Source organism: Lethenteron reissneri, chromosome 50 (genome assembly GCF_015708825.2).
Source record: "Lethenteron reissneri isolate LAM-NWPU_2019-01 chromosome 50, ASM1570882v1, whole genome shotgun sequence".
NCBI lineage: Eukaryota > Metazoa > Chordata > Hyperoartia > Petromyzontiformes > Petromyzontidae > Lethenteron > Lethenteron reissneri.
In genome coordinates, this window is record NC_083828.1 from 9131453 (window position 1) to 9152957 (window position 21505).

Sequence of the window (21505 nt, forward strand, 5' to 3'; positions counted from 1 at the left end):
GCCTCGCGACATCGGCGCCGCCCGGACCCCCCCCCCCCCCCCGCGTGCGTCCTGCCCCAAGCGACCCCCTCCCCCCCCACGGCTCGCTTTGACCACGCGCCGACGTGATGACGTGACGAGGTGACGGGGACGCCTCCACGTTTGCGTGACCCCCCCCCTCCTTCTCTCATGCGGCGCTGTTCCGCCACAGCCTCGACCAAGGCACCCCCCCCAGCCTTTGTCTTCGGAATTGGATGAACGAATCGCGGTGAATTCAATCCAGGACAGAAAGTCCCTTCCTCCGTGCCGTTCAGTGGCCGATCCAGCACCCCGCCACCCCCACCGCCATCTCCAGCCTCTCTCCCCCAATAGAGTAAGAAATCAGAGCCGTCAGCCACCACCACCACCGGCCCCCTCTCGACTCCCCCGGTCACGGGATCGCTTGTGCGCGCAGATTGCTCTGTGTGAGGATGGAGCGAGGTCCCCGAAATGCGTAGGAGGGGGGGGGGGGTGAACGGGAGCCACCTCTTTCTCGTCTCGAACTACGAGTCCAAGCACGCGCCTCTCCCATGCGTCATGATGACAACAACAACAACACAGACAACAACGATGATATGGCAGTCGCCGTGGTCTACCCGCCGCTGGGCGAAGGATCAGTGCGATGTCTCTGCCGAGTGTTGTGCGATCCACGTGTGCCCCCCCCCCCCGGCATTATCACGCAGCCGTTTAAACAAATTAATTATAGTCAAACATTTGTGTATCGATTGTTATCAATTTGTTTTAAAAGTACATAGACGCATATATATTTGCGTAAATTGCTTGATATGTTAATGAAGTATCTTTTTGTACACTTTCTATGTTAATGAAGTGGATATACTTGGACCGTGAGTGCACTGCCAACTGCTGTGACCTGGGTTAGATTCGGGGCCACAGCTCACGTCAGTGGGCTCGTGGTATCAGAATCCCTCATTCCCGCATTCCCGACAAATTTACCAAGCCAGCGTGGTAAAGTATGGTCAAAAAGCCCCCTATAAACGACACGAGTGCGTGGAATACACGCAACACACACCGTTCGTATCAACAGAAAGGCAATGACCCCCCCTCCCCCCGTATATCGCCTTCAACAGAAAATCTGAATTTTCAGATTCATCAGAAAATCTTTAGCGCATCCCAAAGAGAAAGATCCCCCGTGTAGCCTTAATAGACTGTTGGGGCAAGTGCTGTTAGCGAGTGTCTATGAAGGTCCGCACAGCGCATGAAGGGAATGGGTAGCCAGCACCACGCCCGGCCGCCTTTGTCTCCCCAAGTGCTGATGATTACACATTTGCAACCGAGGTGAGGCCCGGGACCGATGCTAATATTCGCCACTGTCATTGGTTCGTGAGCGGGAATGGAACTCGTGTCGCCGGCTTGGGAGTGCAGTGCGCTATGCGGTGCGATGCGTAGCGTAAAAAACTACACTCGGACACGTAACGCGTTCGTCAATAACAGCTGGCGTTTCGGTAATGGACCTTCTGCATTGCTAATAAAAGAATGCATGCACACGTGGGATTTTTTTGGGGGGGGGGGCAGTTGGGACCGATTTTTTTACATCTTCGTGCTGACAATAGTGACGTCACCCAATTTTTAGCGGGGGGGGGGGGGGGGGAAGTTCGGGAGTGACGTGATTTAATAATCCGAAATGTAACAAAAAGAAAAATCTGAATTTTCAGATTAAAAAAAAAAAATCTTTAGCGCATCCCAAAGAGAAAGATCCCCCGTGTAGCCTTAACCGACTGTTGGGGTCAAGTGCTGTTAGCGAGCAGCACCTATGAAGGCCGGCAGGGCACACGAGGGGGTGGGTGGAACAGCAACCACGCCCGACCGAATTTTCTCTCCACAGTGGCGATGATTTTTACACACCGCACCAGCTACTCATTTGGGGCTGAGTCGACCTAGAGGAGGCTCAGATAAATCGCCACTTGTGTTATTGGCCGGGAATTGAACACGGCACGCCAGGTTTGTAGCGTAGCTCGCTAACCGCTACACTATCGCTCCCCACCCACAACACGCACGCACATAAATACATACACGTGCAAAGACAAAGATCCCCCAAAATCGCTTACATAGACTGTTGGGGTCAAGTGCTGTTAGCGAGCAGCACCTACAACGAGGGGGTGGGTGGAACAGCAACCACGCCCCGATTCTAATATTTACACACCGCACCAGGTACTCATTTAATGGATGAATCGATCCATACAATCACGCACGCAAAGACACATTCCCCGTGTAGCCTGCAGAGACTGTTGAGGAAAGTGCGATCGGGTGGAGTGGGAGTACAGTACTACACCCGACCGCCTTTGTCTCCCCAATGCTGATGTTTTACGCTTCGATATTTCTCGCCGATTTTAACCGTGAGCAGGGAATCGAACTCGGGTCTCTACCAGGTTCGTGTGCGAACCACTACACTGCCGCTCCCCACACGCACAAAGACAAAGAATCCCCTGTAGGGGCAAGTGCTGTTAGCGAGCACCTATGAAGGCCGGAACAGCACACGAGGGGGTGGGTGGCCAACACCACGCCCGACCGTATTTGTCTCCCTCCTGACGATGTTTACACACCGAACCAGGTACTCGTGTGAGGCTGAGTCAACCTAGGGGAGGCCCAGGACCGGTTCAGATAATCGTCGCCGGTGTTGGCCGTGAGCGGGAATCGAAACCGAGTCGCCAGGTTCGTAGCGCAGCGCGCTAACCGCTACACTACCGCTCCCCACGCACACAGACACACAGACAGACACACACACACACATAGTCACAGAGACAGACACACACAGTCACAGACACACAGTCACAGACACACACAGACACACACACAGTCACAGACACACACAGACACCACACACAGACACACACAGACACACACAGACACCACACACAGACACACACACAGTCACACACACAGACACACAGAGTCACAGACACACGCACATACCGAGAAACTCGTCATGAACATCGGTGGCTGACGTTTCGAGAGTGCATGGCTGCGGTGCACGGCGCGGGTTGTCGCGCTGCTATTATGCAGCTGTCGTTCCCGACGACGTCCAACGTTTCGCTCCACGCGCCCACGTAAGCCCACGGCCGTAGTCCCGAACGTTGGCAGTCCGTGCAGAGAGAATTATCGTGAATAGAATCCGCGCAGAACGCTGCATTCGGACTCGTTACAATTCGTTCGGTAAATGAACGCTGCTCCGTTGCGTCATTAGTCGTGGCCATCGTCATCATCGTCGTCGTCGTCATCCATGGCCGATCCGCTGCTGGATGAATGTCTCCTTCCATCGCTCACGATCGTGCGATGCAGAAATTTCGCGCCCGAGACGAGGGCTATAACGTGTCTCTCTCCAGCGAACATTTACAGGATGATGCATACTGGATGTGGTGTGCCCGGGTACGCGTGCGCGTGCTCCTGCTGGGCCGTGTCAGACAATGAAGCCGTTGTAACCACGGAGACGGAATCGTCGGCGTAAGGCACTACCACGAGAGTACAACGTACATATATGGTAATCATTAACGACGTAATTAGATACGCATAAGTAATCTTCACGCGCACACGCACCAACAAAGAAAAAGATGCAGATCCCCCGTACGGACATACAGTTGATTGGGGCAAGTGCTGTTTGCGAGCGTCTACGAAGGCCGGCACAGCGCACGAGGGAGGGGGTGGCCAACACCCACGCCCCGGCCACCTTTGTCTCCCCCAGTGCTGAAGTTTTATACGTTGCAATCTGGCATTCGTTTCTGGCAGAGTCGACCTAGGGGAGGTCCGGGACCGGTTCAAATATTTGCCACCGTTATCGAACTCGTGCGGCCGGAGTTCGTAGCGCAGTGCGTTAACCGCTGCACCACCGCTCCCCATACACCACCGCAGACATCAACGCGCGCACATGCACGACAACCACATACACCACCACCACCACCACTAGCAAAGACAAAGATCCCCCATATAGCCTTCACCAGACTGTTGGGGCAAGTGCCGTTGTGAAAGTCGGCACGGCACACGATGGGGGTGGGACGGCCAACACCACGCCCGGCCACCTTTGTCTCCCCAGTGGCGATGTTTACACACCGCAGCAGGTACTCATTTGAGGCTGAGTCGACCTAGGGGGAGGTCCAGGACCAGTTCAGTTAATCCGTCACCGGTGTTGGCCGTGAGCGGAAATCAAACTCGGGTCTCTGCCGGGTTCGTAGCGCAGCGTAGCGCTAACCACTACACCACCACCCACTCCACAAAGATCCCCCGTATAGCCTTAACAGACTGTAGGGGCAAGTGCTGTTAGCGAGCACCTATGAAGGCCAGAACGGTACACGAGGGGGTGGGTGGCCAGCACCACGCCCGACCGCCTTTGTCTCCCTAGCGGCGATATTTACACACCGCACCAGGTACTCATTTGAGGCCGAATCGACCTAGGAGAGGCCCAGGACCGGTTCAGATAATCGTCACTGGTGTTTGCCGTGAGCGGGAATCGAACCCGGGTCGCCAGGTTCGTAGCGCAGCGTAGCGCTAACCGCTACACTACCGCTCCCCACACACCACAACACACACACACAGACAGCGCCGCCAAGTTCGACGTTCCGGACTGCTCCGTCTGATAGGAAGAGCAGCTTGATGTGGAGCTCCGCGCGCGACTCTCGCTGCCCCCCCACCCCACGTCCCGTACCCAATGCTGACGGATCGTCCGGGAGGATTTTTCTATTTCCCACGGCCGGTGGGTTTATGCCACCCCAACCAGCACCGCCCGTGTACATTTAGGGGTGCAATTGGGACAAAATAGCCTCTAGATATATTTATATAGTATTTTTCTATATTGAAATATATATTAAAAGATGTTTTAAAATATTTTTAAATATATATTGTTAATAAAATATAGTATAAATAACCGTGTTCGTTAAAACGTGAATCGTAGTTATACAAAAAATTATAATCTGGTTAAACAACATCCGCACGCATTTTATATAAATATGTACAGTGTGTATATACACACGCTATTACGTGATGGTGTGTATGTTGTTTAAGATAAGTCCACAAAGCTCCCCCGTGTAGCCTTCACAAGCATTTGGGGCAAGTGTAGCGAGCACCTTTGACGCGGCAGGAACGGCACTCGCCCGGCCGCCTTTGTCTCCCCAGTGCTGATGTGTACACACCGCACGAGGTAATCGTTTAAGGCCGAGTTGACCTAAGGAAGGCTCGGGGCTGGCTTAGAAATTCGCCACTGATGTTGGCCGTGAGCGGGAATCGAATTCGGGTTACCCGATTTTGAGCAACACTTTAACTACACACATATATATACACACACACAAAACAAAGATAAAGATTCCCCTTATAGCCTTAACACGCTGTGGGGACAAGTGCTGTTAGTGAGTAGCACCGATGAAGGCCGGCACTGCACACGAGGGGGTGGGTGGCCAGCACCACGCCCGACCGCCTTTGTCTCCCCAGTAACGATATTTTTTTACACACCATACCAGGTACTCATTTGAGGCCGAGTCGACCTAGGGAAGGCCCATGACTGATTCAGATAATCGCTACCGGTGTTGGCCGTGAGCAGGAATCGAACTCGGTCGCCGGGTTCGTAGCGCAGCGTGCTGACCACTACACTACCGCTCCCCACAATGCACACACACACATATACACACATACACACAGAAATATACACACACATACACACACACAAACTCACAGTCCTACATATACAGACGCACACACACGTAGGTGTGTATGCAGTGCATACAAAGACAAAGATCCCCCGTGTTGCCTTAACAGACTGTTGGGGCAAGTGCTGTTAGCGAGCACCTATGAAGGCAGGCACGGCACACGAGGGGGTGGGTGGCCAGCACCACGCCCGGCCGCCTTTGTCTCCCCAGGGGCCGATGTTCACCCACGGCAATTGGGAGGGCGCTACGAACCGGTTCAAGACATTCGCCACTGACGTTTTTCGTGGCCCTGTGCGGGAATCGAACTCGGGTGTCGCCAGGTCCGTAGCGCGCACGTGTGTGTGCGACACAGACAAAGATCCCCCGTGTAGCCTGCAACAGACTGTTGGGTCAAGTGCTCTTAGCGAGCACCTGTCAAGGTACACGTGGGGGTGGTGGTGAGTGGGTAGCAACACGACTCGGCCGCCTTTGTCTCCCCAGTGGCGATGTTTACACACCGCACCCAGGTACTCATTTGACCCGCACCTTCGACTAGCACGCTTGGCTACGTACCGTGCGAAAGAAGTTCAACACACACACGCACATAGTACACACACGCACATATCACCAACAACAACAGCATGTACACAACAATTACACGCATATACGTTTACACACACACATATATATAACATAAACACGCACATACACACAAAAAACACACGTTAATATATCTAATGTACTATGCGTGTAAACATAAACACACACACAAACACATCGGTAAAAGAATAAGCAAATAAGTTGGCGATGCTGCCGAGTTGGCAGCCTCCCTTACGAGGAAGAACAAATAGGCGACGTTTCGTACCATTGCCCTTCTTCATGGCACGTAGCATAGATGTAACAACACAGGCATATACGTTCCATTGTACGCAATGTTATATACTCACAGGCACAAATGCGCACACACACTCGTAAACAAACACACGTATTTACGTTTATATTTACATTCACATACACGGGCATGCACATGATGAATACAAAGATCCCCCCTTGTGTAGCCTTAACAGACTGTTGGGGCAAGTGCTGTTAGCGAGCAGCTATGAAGGCACACGAGGGGGTGGGTGGCCAACACCACGCCCGGCCGCCTTTGTCTCCCAAATGATGATGCATACACACCGCACCAGGTATTCATTTGAGGCTGAGTCGACCTGGGGGAGACCCAGGACCGGTTCAGATAATCGTCACCGGTGTTGGCCGTGAGCGGGAAACGAACCCGGCCACCCGGGTTCGTAGCGCTAACCGCTGCACCACCGCACGTACACACACACACACACGTACACACACACACACACACGTACACACACACAGACACACACACGTACACACACACAGACACACACACGTACACACACACAGACACACACACGTACACACACACACGCGTACACACGTACACACACACGCGTACACACACGTACACACACACACGTACACACACGTACACACACACACGTAACACAGACACACACTCAAACAAACACATGTACACACACACACGAGTACAAGTACACAAACACACGTTCACACACAAACACGTACACACGTACACACGTAAACACACGTATACACACACAAAAACGCGTACGCAAACACACAGTAGACACAAACACAGTACACACACAGTAGACACAAACACACCTACACACACAGTAGACACACAAACATAGTACACACACAAACACAGTACACACACAATACACACAAACACAGTACACACACACACCTCCACAGTACACACACAGTACACACACACACACCTACACAATACACACACACCTCCACAGTACACACACACACACAATACACACAGACAGTACACACACAGTACACACACACCTCCACAGTACACACACACACACAGTACACACACACACCTCCACAGTACACACACACACAAACACACACGTGGGTTGGTGGTGACGTCTGAGCTATTCCTGGACCCCCCCCCCCGCACCCATCGCCCTACACGTACTGACCAGCGCGGTGAAGTATGGTCACACAACCTCCACGGCCAACACGGAGCGGCGAGGCCTTCATCTAGCAGTGGATTGACAAAGGACTGTAAATTAATATCATTATTTGGCACACACACACGCACACGCGCGTAACGCAGATGTAATGCTCATTTTATATTACACGTATGCATACACAAAAGATAGACACACACGTACATGCGCAAATATGCAATCACACACATGCAGTACGTCCATGCGATGTAACGGAGCGAATATGATTTTACACAAACCTATATATATGCACACACGCACACAAAGATACCCTATAGACACCGTTCAAGGGCTATGGGGAGGGGGGGGGGGCGAGTGCTGTTAGCGAGCTCCTATTAAGGCCGGCACGACACAGTGGCGATGTTCACACACCGCACCAGGTACTCTTTTCAGGCCGAGTCGACCTAGGCGGAGGCCCAGGACCGGTTCTAATATTTGTCACTGTTCTTGGGAAATCGAACTCGGGTCACCGACGTCAGCAGCGCAGTGCGCTAACCACTGCGCCACCGCTCCGCACATACGAAGACATACAAAGATATACACATATATATACACACACACACAAATACACATGAATGGAATGACAAATATCCCCGTGTAGCCTACTTAGACTGTTGGGGCAAGTAATATTAGCGAGCCTATTTTTACAAAGACACACTCACACACATATATACACACACTCATACATACACACATATATGTATGCACACACACACACATATACACGCACGTTACACATTTGAAACTGTTTACGGAAGTTGCCGTCGTCGTGTGCAATAGCGACACGGCAAAGGTGTCAGCAGCATTGGATTCAAATTCAGCCGCAGCAGCAACAGCATTAGCGGCAACAGCATTAGCTGCAGAAGCAATAGGTTCAACGGCAGCCAGTAACAGCATCAACAACAACATTAGTAACATCAACAGTAGCAGCAGCAGCATCAGCAACATCAACAACAGCAGCAGAAGAAGAAACATCAACAACAGCAGCAGCATCAGCAACCTCAACAGCAGTAACAGCAACATCAACAACAGCAGCAGCAGAAGAAGCAACGTCAACAACATCAGCAACATCAACAACAGCAGTAACAGCAACATCAACAACAGCAGTAACAGCATCAACAACAGCATCAACAACAACAGCAACATCAACAACAGCAGTAACAGCAACATCAACAACAGCAGTAGCATGAGCAACAGAAGACAGCGTGAGCGGTCGGCTCCACCACCAGCACCACCAGCACCAGCACCACCACCAGCAGCACCAGCACCAGCACCACCACCAGCAGCAGCACCACCACCAGCACCACCACCAGCATCACCAGCATCACCAGCACCACCACCACGAATCTTCCTCCACCAAGCCCCGTGCCAGTGGAGGTCTGCGTCCGAGAGCGACCACCAGAGCTTAGCTCCTCCACCACCACCAGCACCACCACCAGCACCACGAGAGCGACCACCACCACCACCAGCAGCAACACGAGAGCGACCACCACCACCAGCAGCACCACGAGAGCGACCCCCATAGCTTAGCTCCTCCAGCACCACCACCAGCACCACCACGAGAGCGACCACCACCACCACCAGCACCATCACCACCACCAGGACCACCACGAGAGCGACCACCAGAGCTTAGCTTCTGCACACGCGGGTTGGTCGCCACTTACTTTTGGAGTTGTCTCCCATATCACCCATGTCCTCGTCTTCTTCGCCGTGTTTCTTCTCGCCACGGCCAACGAGCTCTCCGCCTCGATCTCCTCTGCCGAGGAGGAGGAGGAAGAGGCGGCGGCGGTGATGCTGGTGATGGGGAGTCCTCCTTCACGCGACGATGATGCGAGCCGCGTGCCAGGCACAGTGCACCCTGCCATGCATCTCTGGAGCTACCGCGCCACTGGGTGGCTGCGGGCAGGGGTGCGACTGTTGTTGTTGCTGCTGCTGCTGGTGGTGGTGAAGGTTGTTGTGAGTGGCTGCTGCTGCTGTTGTTGTTGAATGTTGTATCTGCCGGAAGATGAGTTGAGTAGGTCGGTAGGTAGCTGGGTGGGTTGGTGGATGCAGGAGGTTTAGGTGCGTTGGGGGGTCGGCGGCTGGGTCGGCTTGCTCGGTAGGTGTGCGGGTATGTGGTTAGGCGAGCAGCCGGGATGACTCACGCGATGTTGCCTGACCGCTGCCGCATTTCCCTTCACGATTCGCGACTCCGTCTCGGCACCCACCACGGCCGTTCCGCTCAGCAGCCGCAGATGCAACACCCCTTCTTCTTTAACCCTCTCTCTCTCGTACTCTCGATCTCTCTGCGTGCGCGCGCGTGTCCCTCTCTCGCTGCGTGTCTTGGGAAGAGCGCAGCACTGGACGCTCAGAGCGAGAGGCTGAAGATGGGGCAGAAGCAGCAGTAGCAGCAGCAGAAGCGGCAGCAGCTGCAGCAGCAGCAGCGGCGGCGGCGGCAAGGGGGCAAGCCGCGAGAGAGCTGTGAGCCACAATGCGAGAGCGCGCCCAGCCTCCACGGCCCCAGCACTTCGTGTGCGCGGTGTTCATTGGGCAGCCGAGGTCGGGTTTAGTTGGCGGAGAGGGGAGGGAGGGAGGGCGGAGAGGGTGGGGGGAGGGAGAGGCACGGGGAGAGGGCGAGGAGGATAGGGATGGAGGTAGGAGGTGAGGGAGGGTTGGGTGTTGTTTGGAGTATGCTGGTGGTTGGTGCTAGCGATGGTGGTGGTGGTTGGTGCTAGCGATGGCGGTGGTTGGTGCTAGCGATGGTGGTGGTGGTTGGTGCTAGCGATGGCGGTGGTTGGTGCTAGCGATGGCGGTGGTGGTGGGTGAGCGGTGGTGGTGGTGGTTGGTGATAGCGATGGTGGTGGTGGTGAGTGAGCGGTGGTGGTGGTGGGTGAGCGGTGGTGGTGGTGGGTGAGCGGTGGTGGTTAGCGCACTGTGCTACGGTCCCCACTCGCGAGCAATGACAGGGACATCGGGATATTCGAACCGGTCCTGGGATTTCTCCTAGGTCGACTCGGCCACAAATGAGCGCCTGGTGACAATGGTGTAAACATCGAGACAAAGACGGCCGGGCGTGGTGATGCCCCCCCCTCCTCCTCTTCCCCCATTCGTGTTACCGCGCCGGTCTTCATGTGCGCTCGCTGTCCAGGCTATACGGGTGATCTTTATAATGTTTTATTTTTATTATTTTATTATTTCCATTCTACGTGACTTTACCGAAAGAACCAAGAAGATGATATCATTATTCATTCGTCGTCATCAACCATGGCCAATCCACCGCTGGATGAAGGCCTGTCTCTCTCACACTGTGCACGTGTAGCGGTGACCTGCACGTGTACACAGTGTGCACGTGTAGCGGTGACCTGCACGTGTACACAGTGTGCACGTGCAGCGGTGACCTGCCCGTGTACACAGTGTGCACGTGTAGCGGTGACCTGCACGTGTACACAGTGTCCACGTGTAGCGGTGACCTGCACGTGTACACAGCGTGCACGTGTAGCGGTGACCTGCCCGTGTACACAGTGTGCACGTGTAGCGGTGACCTGTCCGTGTACACAGTGTGCACGTGTAGCGGTGACCTGCTCGTGTACACAGTGTCCACGTGTAGCGGTGACCTGCTCGTGTACACAGTGTCCACGTGTAGCGGTGACCTGCACGTGTACACAGCGTGCACGTGTAGCGGTGACCTGCCCGTGTACACAGTGTGCACGTGTAGCGGTGACCTGTCCGTGTACACAGTGTGCACGTGTAGCGGTGACCTGCTCGTGTACACAGTGTCCACGTGTAGCGGTGACCTGCTCGTGTACACAGTGTCCACGTGCTGCGGTGACCTGCCCGTGTACACAGTGTCCACGTGTAGCGGTGACCTGCTCGTGTACACAGTGTGCACGTGTAGTGGTGACCTGCCCGTGTACACAGTGTCCACGTGTAGCGGTGACCTGTCCGTGTACACAGTGTCCACGTGTAGTGGTGACCTGCCCGTGTACACAGTGTGCACGTGTAGTGGTGACCTGCCCGTGTACACAGTGTGCACGTGTAGCGGTGACCTGCACGTGTACACAGTGTGCACGTGTAGCGGTGACCTGCCCGTGTACACAGTGTCCACGTGTAGCGGTGACCTGCCCGTGTACACAGTGTGCACGTGTGGTGGTGACCTGCCCGTGTACACAGTGTCCACGTGTAGCGGTGACCTGCCCGTGTACACAGTGTCCACGTGTAGCGGTGACCTGCACGTGTACACAGTGTGCACGTGTAGTGGTGACCTGCTCGTGTACACAGTGTGCACGTGTAGCGGTGACCTGCCCGTGTACACAGTGTCCACGTGCAGCGGTGACCTGCCCGTGTACACAGTGTCCACGTGTAGCGGTGACCTGCCCGTGTACACAGTGTCCACGTGTAGCGGTGACCTGCTCGTGTACACAGTGTGCACGTGTAGTGGTGACCTGCCCGTGTACACAGTGTCCACGTGTAGCGGTGACCTGTCCGTGTACACAGTGTCCACGTGTAGCGGTGACCTGCTCGTGTACACAGTGTGCACGTGTAGTGGTGACCTGCCCGTGTACACAGTGTCCACGTGTAGCGGTGACCTGCCCGTGTACACAGTGTCCACGTGTAGCGGTGACCTGCTCGTGTACACAGTGTGCACGTGTAGTGGTGACCTGCCCGTGTACACAGTGTCCACGTGTAGTGGTGACCTGCCCGTGTACACAGTGTGCACGTGTAGTGGTGACCTGCTCGTGTACACAGTGTGCACGTGTAGCGGTGACCTGTCCGTGTACACAGTGTGCACGTGTAGCGGTGACCTGCTCGTGTACACAGTGTGCACGTGTAGTGGTGACCTGCCCGTGTACACAGTGTGCACGTGTAGCGGTGACCTGCACGTGTACACAGTGTGCACGTGTAGCGTTGACCTGTCCGTGTACACAGTGTGCACGTGTAGCGGTGACCTGCTCGTGTACACAGTGTGCACGTGTAGTGGTGACCTGCCCGTGTACACAGTGTGCACGTGTAGCGGTGACCTGCACGTGTACACAGTGTGCACGTGTAGCGGTGACCTGTCCGTGTACACAGTGTGCACGTGTAGCGGTGACCTGCCCGTGTACACAGTGTGCACGTGTAGCGGTGACCTGCCCGTGTACACAGTGTGCACGTGTAGCGGTGACCTGTCCGTGTACACAGTGTGCACGTGTAGCGGTGACCTGCTCGTGTACACAGTGTGCACGTGTAGTGGTGACCTGCCCGTGTACACAGTGTGCACGTGCAGCGGTGACCTGCCCGTGTACACAGTGTGCACGTGTATCGGTGACCTGCCCGTGTACACAGTGTCCACGTGTAGCGGTGACCTGCCCGTGTACACAGTGTGCACGTGTAGCGGTGACCTGTCCGTGTAGCGGTTAGCACGATGCGCTACCAACACGGTGACACGGGTTCGATTCCCGCTCACGGCCAAGATCAGCGACGATTATCTGAACCGGTACGGGGCCTCCCCTAGGTCGACTCAGCCTCACACGAGTACCTGGTGCGGTGTGTAAACATCGCTAATGGGGGAGACAAAGGCGGTCGGGCGTGGTCCTGGACCACCGACTCCCTCGTGTGCCGTGCCGGGCCTTCATAGGTGCTCGCAAACAGCACTTGCCCCAACAGTCTACTTAGGCTATATGGGGATTCTTTATCTTTGGTAAACGCGATACGCTAAGGACTGCGTGGGCAGAGCTATTGGCGGTTGCGCTGTGCGGATCTCCCGCGTGTGTTCGGGTCCGAAAGCAGCTCCCGGCACGTGGAGCGAAACGTCGGACACGCTGCCGAAAACGTAGCGCGACCGCGAAGCCCCGCGCAGACACTGACACCGCTAGACCTCTGATATCGCCGCAATCTCCCGATTATAAGACGCAATAACCCCACTCCCCCACCCCCCATCTTCTCACTCGGGTGGCCGTGTGCGCGCGTGTCGCCGGCTCTCACGCGTGCCCGGCTCCTTTTAAATTCGAGCCAGTTCGTGAGAGCGATGCACGATATTGCTGCATCTCAGGATGGTGACTGATGGGAACGACTTGGGGGTGGGGGGAGGGGGGAGGCTTTGATCCAGCAGTGGATCGATCACAGCCGACGATGACGATGACGGTGGCGTCAGAGTTGCGTTCATAGTCGCATCACGAGAACTGCAGCCTTCCCGAAAGCAATCGCCTGCCATCATCATCATGCTCACTGCAGAACGCGCGCGTGCATGTTGAACTTACGTCGCACCATACGTGCTAATCGCAGAACAACGTCGCATATCCGCCCGATTAACCGACCAGTGCAAGGCATCTTTATATATATATTTTAAAAATGTTCGCATAACCGACCTTCTCGGATATTTCGCCTACCCATCATCTCAGCTCTCTCGGCGAGTGGGAGACGCGGCGATTCCCACTCATCAAAATCGTCGCGGCAAAAAAATAAAAAAAACGGCTCAAGTTCGCTTCGTGTGTTCAATTAATTGTCATTTCACTTCGCTTTCAATAATTAGCTTCATGTATTATATATATATACACACGGGATATATGGATTCTCGTTCGCTGTGTCTGCGCTTCTGTTGTGGAATTCGCTACCGTTTAAAATTCGTTTATCTGATAATGTGGACACTTCTAAGCGTCGTCTAAAAAACACATCTTCGTAAGTCAATTTATTCTATGTAGCGTTTCCGTCTCTCTTAGCCTTTCCTTAACCGTATTCTTACAAGACGCCTTGAGACATCAGTAAAAGGCGCATTACCAATACACGTACATTATTATTATTATTCAAGGAATTTACAGAGAATTAATAACGGTCTTTGGCCGTGTCGGGTGGTGGATGAATACGACACAGCTATAACTAACGCGATCTTACCCGAAAAAACGTTTATTAATAATATTGGTCGCGAAAGCCTACGTGTTCAACGAACGGTGAAACGTATGAATGTAATTGGCGGAGACGAGCTTTAATTAAATCGATGATGGGTGCGAATCTGTGATGGATAAATTAACGACGACGATACATGATGATGATGATAAATGGATGGAATATATACTCGCGATAATCATACATGCACGTGTGTGCAGTTCATAAAACGCGGCGTACCAATTGGCCCTGCAGCTGAAAGTTTTCAATCAGTGGGGACTGAGAGTTGGATTGGCGCAGCAGAGGAGAAAAAAATCCATCAAGTTGACCGCTGGAGAAAGTAACAACCGAGAAAGCTCAACACCCTTTCGCCAATGACACTGAAATAAATAAATAAATCTGTTTAAATATGCGACGTTTCGGGCAGTCGCCCTTCTTCACATCGCATAGAGAGATAGGGAGGCGAGGCGATTGCGTTATTTATGAATGTGTCATCGATGAATTCTCATTGAACAAATGAGTTGGTGCTGCTGCTGCACAGTAAACAACACAAAACTCGACACGCTCGTCAATAACGACGCCGTGTCCTGAACAAAATATATTATGGACGACGTTTCGGGCAATGACCCTTATTCATATACATATTTTTATTCCCCTCTAAGGCCACAACTGTTGTTATTGACAAACGTGTTGAGTGCTGTTTGTTGTTGTTGTTGCTGCTGTTTGTGTGCCACCGCCAGCGGCAGTGGTAAACATTACGGGTGGAGGGGGACAGGGCGGCGTGGATGCGGGCAGAAGCATCATGGGGATGTTAATGTGATCATGTACATTCATAAAGCGCCCTCAAGCAAGCGCTCTCAGAGCGCTGTGCGTGGCAAGGCGGAAAATCATTTAACAACAACAACCAAGTAAAGAAGACGTGAGAAAGACGTTTGGAAATAACTAAAGAGACATAGGCCTTCTTCAACAGGTACGTTTTTTTTATATTATTGTTTCCCTTCTACGTGACTTTACCGAAAGAACCAAGAATATGAATCCCTGCAGTCACGAAAGCTTTAAATCAACATTTAGGTACGTTTTTGTTCGTCGAGATTTTGAAGATGATTTCCTCACCCCGAAGGGGCAATGGGTTGCAGAGTTTAGGTGCCGCAATTGTAAAGGCACCGTCACCGTCACCACCCCCCCCCCCCTCTCCGTGGAAGCCTCGAGGCCACCGTGCACCAAAACCACCGCGCGCCACGACCCGAGCCGCGAACAACCCCCAGACGGAGGGGGCCGGGGCGAACCGCGGCTCCGCGCGGCTGCAGTCCGCACACAAACACCCGAAGCACGCGGCCGTCGTTTTTGTCCGAACTCTAAGCCGCTCCGGAAAGTAAGACGCACCCCCCCTCCCCTCTCGCCCACGTGCCCTCGGTGTGTCTATCAAATTACGCGAATGTGGTCACGCTAACAAAAAAGCCTTCGACAGACTGCTGGGGCAAGTGCTGTTAGCGAGCAGCACCTACGAAGGCCCGGAACGGCACACGAGGGGGTGGGTAGGCCAGCACCGGGCCCGGCCGCCTTTGCCTTCCCAGTGGCGATGTTTACTACACACCGCACCAGGTACTCATGTGAGGCTGAGTCGACCTAGGGGAGGCCTAGGACCGTCGCTGGTGTTGCCTGTGAGTGGGAATAGAACTCGGGTCGCCGGGTTTGGAGCGCAGCGCGCTAACCACTGCGCCACCGCTCCCCTCCACGCACGGACCTACAGGATCATTAGACGTGCCCTTAACTTTGGTTTTCAAATACAGGAGAGGGTTAGGGCGTCTTATAATACGGAGAATGCGGTATTATTGGAAGTTATCGATCTTAGTGCTGCGTGGATTTGCATGGTCGTGCTGCGTTTTCGGGCCTGTGCCACCGTGTATTGCTCGGCAGCATGTCCGACGTTTCGCTCCACGTGCCGGGAGCTGCCCTCAGACCCGAACAACACGCGGGAGATCCGTCCAGCAACAACCGCCAATAACCCTGCCCATGCACACACATACACTGTGTGTGCGTACGAGGGAGCCTGACTGAGTCTCAAGACGCGCTACTAGGAGGGTCCTGCCACACATTGCGATGCTTGTCCATTAATTCCAATAAAACAATAAGAATAAAAACGTCACATCTTCTTGGTTCTTTCGGTAAAGTCACGTAGAAGGGAAATAATAAAATAATAAAAATTAAACATAATAAAATACATTTCTCACGACGTTTCGGCCACAACGCAAGCAACCGTCCTCAGGTGAAGAACAGGTCTGTCGGAAAGACAGCGTCTGAATGAAACACCACCAAGCTTGGCAGCGTATATTTAAGCTGAGTTAGAGGAGGAGAGCGCCTTGACAAAGGAATTTGCATATCAACACCTGAGGACGGCTGCTTGCGTTGTGGCCGAAACGTCGTGAGAATTGTATTTTAAAATGTTTTATTTTTATTATTTTATTATTTCCCTTCTACGTGACTTTACCGAAAGAACCAAGAAGATGAATCCCTGCAGTCAGGAAAGCTTTATATCGAAATTTTATTTTGTTTTATTTTTATTATTTTATTATTTCCCTTCTACGTGACTTCACCGAAAGAACCAAGAAGATGAATCCCTGCAGTCACGAAAGCTTTACATCGAAAAAAAACGTCACAATCGATTCCCGTGCAGCTGATGCCGGGCAGGCATCGCTACACCGCAGGGCCGTGGTGATAGGCGGCGGCTTGAACAGAGAGAGAGAGAGACAGAGAGACAGGCCTTCATCCAGCAGTGGATTGAACATGGGAGCTGCTCCCAATTCAGCTTTGGGACGTCTTCGCGAACGTCCGCGCGGCGCGACGCGGAGTGGCAGCGCGTGGCTGGGGCGCTGTGCGGACGGTCGTTTCGAGTGATCGTGGCCGGGGTTAAGGGGCTGGGTTAAGTGACAGCGAGTGCAAGCCGCCCCCTAATTGTAGCAGGAGACATTCAAACTCAAAGAGGTCATTCGTCACCACCATCATCATCATCATCATCGGCATCATCATTAGCAGCATCATCACCATCATCATCATCACCAGCAGCAGCATCATCATCACCACCACCATCATCATCATCATCATCACCGGCATCATCATCAGCAGCATCATCACCACCACCATCATCATCACCACCATCATCATCGGCATCGTCATCATCAGCAGCAGCATCATTACCACCACCATCATCATCATCACCGGCATCATCATCAGCAGCACCACCATCATCACCGGCATCATCATCAGCAGCATCATCACCACCACCATCACCACCACCACCATCATCATCATCGGCATCATCATCAGCAGCAGCATCACCACCACCATCATCATCATCACCGGCATCATCATCATCAGCCGTGATCAATCCACTGCTAGATGAATACTTCTCGCCCAAGCTGGCGACCAGCTCTCGCGGCCTGAGCGAAGCAGCAATATCACCCCACGCCACCACCCGCCTCTCTACGCGAGCTCATTTCTCTCCTCGTCGTCCTCCGAGATGGCTGGACGACCTTTCGCCCGTCGTGTCCCTCCACTCGGCTCGCCACTGCGTCATTACCGTCGACCGACGGCCACGAAATGGGCCAGGCCGCTCAGAAATCCGTCACCTCTTTGAGGCTCGCAACAGCAAACTCCAGCGAAGTTCACGGCTTGATTTTAAGCTTTCGTGACTGCAGGAACCCATAGTCTTTGGTTCTTTCGGTAAAGTCACGTGGGTAGAAAAATGTTAAGATCACGAGGGTTTCGTTCGCAACACAAGCAGCCGTCGTCAGGTGAGACGAACACAGCAGGAGAACTGTTGACGCAGCAGCAGCGTTTGTCTCACCTGATGACGGCTGCTTGTGTTGCGATCGAAAACGTCGTGATCTGTAAATGTTCCTGCGACGCGACTTTACCAAAAGAACCAAAGCGCACAAATATTCTTGGGGTGTTTCGGTAAAGTCACGTAGGTAAAAAATAAAATTAAATTAATAAAAGTACAATAAAAATAAAATAAAAATCACGTTTCGGAGGCAACACAAGCCTCCGTCTTCAGGTGGAACCGTCACAGCACGATAGCTATATCAATGATTGCTGTATCAATGATAGCTGTATCAATGATACAGCAATCGTGCTGTGACGGTTCCACCTGAAGACGGAAGCTTGTGTTGCCTCCGAAACGTCGTGATTTTTATTTTATCTTTATTTTACTTTTATTAATTGTAATTTTTTACCTACGTGACTTTACCGAAAAAAACTAAGAATATGAATCCTTGCAGTCACGAAAGCTTCAAATCTAGACTCAAATGGCACAAAGTTCACGGCGTCTCTCCGGCGCCCTCTTTGCGTCGCCTCTAAGGGGGGTTGGGATGAAATTGACGTTCGCTGCGGGGGGCGGGATGGGGAGGGAGGGGATCCGACAAGTCTGGTAGTCGCTCGGAGCGGATTTTTTATTTTTATTAAATCCTTTATATTAAGTTCGCTTGCGTGCTTGCTTGCCTGCGTGCTTGCTTGCTTGCTTACGACCGTGCAAATCTTTCGGTCGTTTTTTAACCCACTTCCCGTGATCCAATCGAGCTGACATTTTGCACACAGACTCGTTGTGCGAGACAATTAATGTTAGTGAAAATTTTTTTTCCAAAATTTTACACTGTTTAGGGAAAACAAATTAAATATTTAATTACCAATTGCTTAATACTGGCAGACAATCATCTGACCCATAGGTGGCAGCCATCTCAAGCCAGAGGACGAGAGGACTCTAGCCGCCACGCATATAAAGGATTTATAGTGAAAAACTTTGTTTTTACGGGTTATACTTATTAATTTTAAAACATTCCGCCACTTGGGGGAGACCCGGCAGGCGCAGGGAGGGTTTCGCGTAGAACTATCGGGGCCTTCGCATCGTCTGAAGTCTCATGGAAGAAATCGTTTATTTCGTGACAACGGCGCACATCCACGAATTAACAGCGCAAAACAACTCAACGCATTTGTCCAGAACAACACCGTGGCCTTCAAATATATATCGGTGACGACGTTTCGGACAATGGCCCTTCTTCACAGCACATGCCTTGCCTACGATATATTTGTGTTCCCTTTAAGACCGCAGTTCCGTTGTTGACGAACGCGTTGATTGTTGTGGCTGTTTAGCGGCCTCACCAAACAATGTGATACGAAGTAGGGCCACTCCCTGAAACGTCGCCTATTCTATATTGTGTTCCCTTGAAAGCCCCCCCCCACCACCCTAGCTACACACGCACGCGCGCGCAAGCATTGTTACTGACGAATGACTGTGTTTGGGAACTTCTCGTCCTGTGTGTGCGCGCGTGTAATCGTTTGTCGGCCACGCGATGTCGAATTCAGAGTCCGTGCGGCGGTATCTGGAGCCGACTCCACGAGTCGGCCCCAACGCAGCCCCGTGTCCCTCTCGCGATCGAGAGCAGTGCGCCGGAGAATACCGTTGGACGCACCCGGGCACGATGCACGTACCGCATTGCTGACTTTATATTGTGTATATGTTATGAGTGTCGTCTCTTCCCCCACCCCCTCCCCTTCCCCTCCGCTCGCAAGTTCTTACGACCGTAAGTCTCAATTCGAGAAAACGCGCCACGTTTGTCAATTGCAACTTTAATGGTGCTGTTTGTTGCTGGCCTGCTTGGCGTTTTTTTTGGGCCATTGGGCGGCTGAACGTCGTTGCTGTGAAATCCATCTGCCGTCTACTTTTGAATGACCACTACAGTAAATATGTGTGTGTGTGTGCATCGGTAAGAATACAATGCATTTTGAAAATGAAAACAAAATATTGTAACCGTCATCATGCGCTGTTATTTGAAATCGATGCGATGCAATTGTGATTGTTGCAACACACAACGTGTTCGTTAAAGGCATGCCTACGTGGCAAGTGCTGTCAGCGAACGCGTGTCCGCCCGCCCGTCCGTCTTTGTATCCCCGCGCGCTGATGTTTACAACACAGCGCCGGGGGCTGCACATTTAAGGCTGAGTCGACCAAGGAGAGACCCACTGGCACCCGTTGAGATAAATTTCTGCCGAGGCTAGTTCGTAGCCGTGAGCGGAATTGAAGGATTGCTCACGTACGAAATGACTTAACGTAACCACATTGATATCAATAACCATTCATAATAAAACCTCGATAGTTGTCGTCAGCCGTGGCACAAGTGTCGAAGAGGTCAGTTCGATCTCCAGACGCGGCAATTAAAACAATGGGCACCCCCCCCCCCCCCCACCTCTTCTGCTCACCCACCCGGCAGCTGTAGTCGGTGGCCAGGCCACGTGTGTGCTGGTGATGGTGGGGTAAGGAGTGGGTAGTCAGACCTCTTCCAGGTGCAGTGTGGATGTCACTATACGCTGTACACTTGAGGTTTTTACCACTCCGGCCTTAAAAGGAACGGGGGAGGGGGGGGGGACGTACATAGCAGCCGACGTTTCGGGCAATGGACCTTCTTCCTAGCACATGAAGGAGGATCACTGAGCGATAATAAAGGGTAATTGCCCGAAACGTTGCCAATTATCTATATATTTGTATCGATTTAAGGCCGCAGTATTCGAATGTTGTCCAGGGTAGTTGTTAATTGTGCTTGTTGCACCACTGCCAGCGCAGAAGCAGCGTCACTTCATGGCGACTACGTGTACACACAAAGACAAAGATCCCCCGTGTAGCCTTAACCGACTGTTGGGGCAAGTGCTGTTAGCGAGTAGCACCTATGAAGGCCGGCACGGCACACGAGGGGGTGGGTGGCCAGCACCACGCCCGGCCGCCTTTGTACATGTGTACACACGTACACACGTGTGTGCACGTGTGTACGTACAGTCCGTGTATTATATTGGGTATGGTGACAACGATCTAGAGCCCCCGAGTCAATCCCACCGGTGATTAACATCCGGCCTCGCCACGCCGTTTCGGTCGTGACGGGGGTCTGTTTGGCTATACTTCACCACGCTGGT

The 21505-nt window shown here is 52.9% G+C and overlaps 1 protein-coding gene across 4 annotated transcripts in view; it reads right to left on the bottom strand.

The window, feature by feature from the left end:
- The window catches only part of LOC133355164 (insulin gene enhancer protein ISL-1-like), a 48617-nt gene extending 34547 nt beyond the window's left edge, over window positions 1-14070 (bottom strand). For 3 of the 4 annotated variants that reach the window (XM_061572498.1, XM_061572497.1, XM_061572494.1), the window contains exon 1: window positions 9376-10216. In XM_061572498.1, coding sequence (XP_061428482.1) covers window positions 9376-9576 — 201 coding nt within the window. In that variant the 5' untranslated portion in view covers window positions 9577-10216. Of the gene's footprint in view, window positions 1-9375; window positions 10217-14034 lie in introns of those variants that run through there. The other variant, XM_061572495.1, reaches the window with a different exon arrangement.
- Window positions 14071-21505: the final 7435 nt, after the last annotated feature.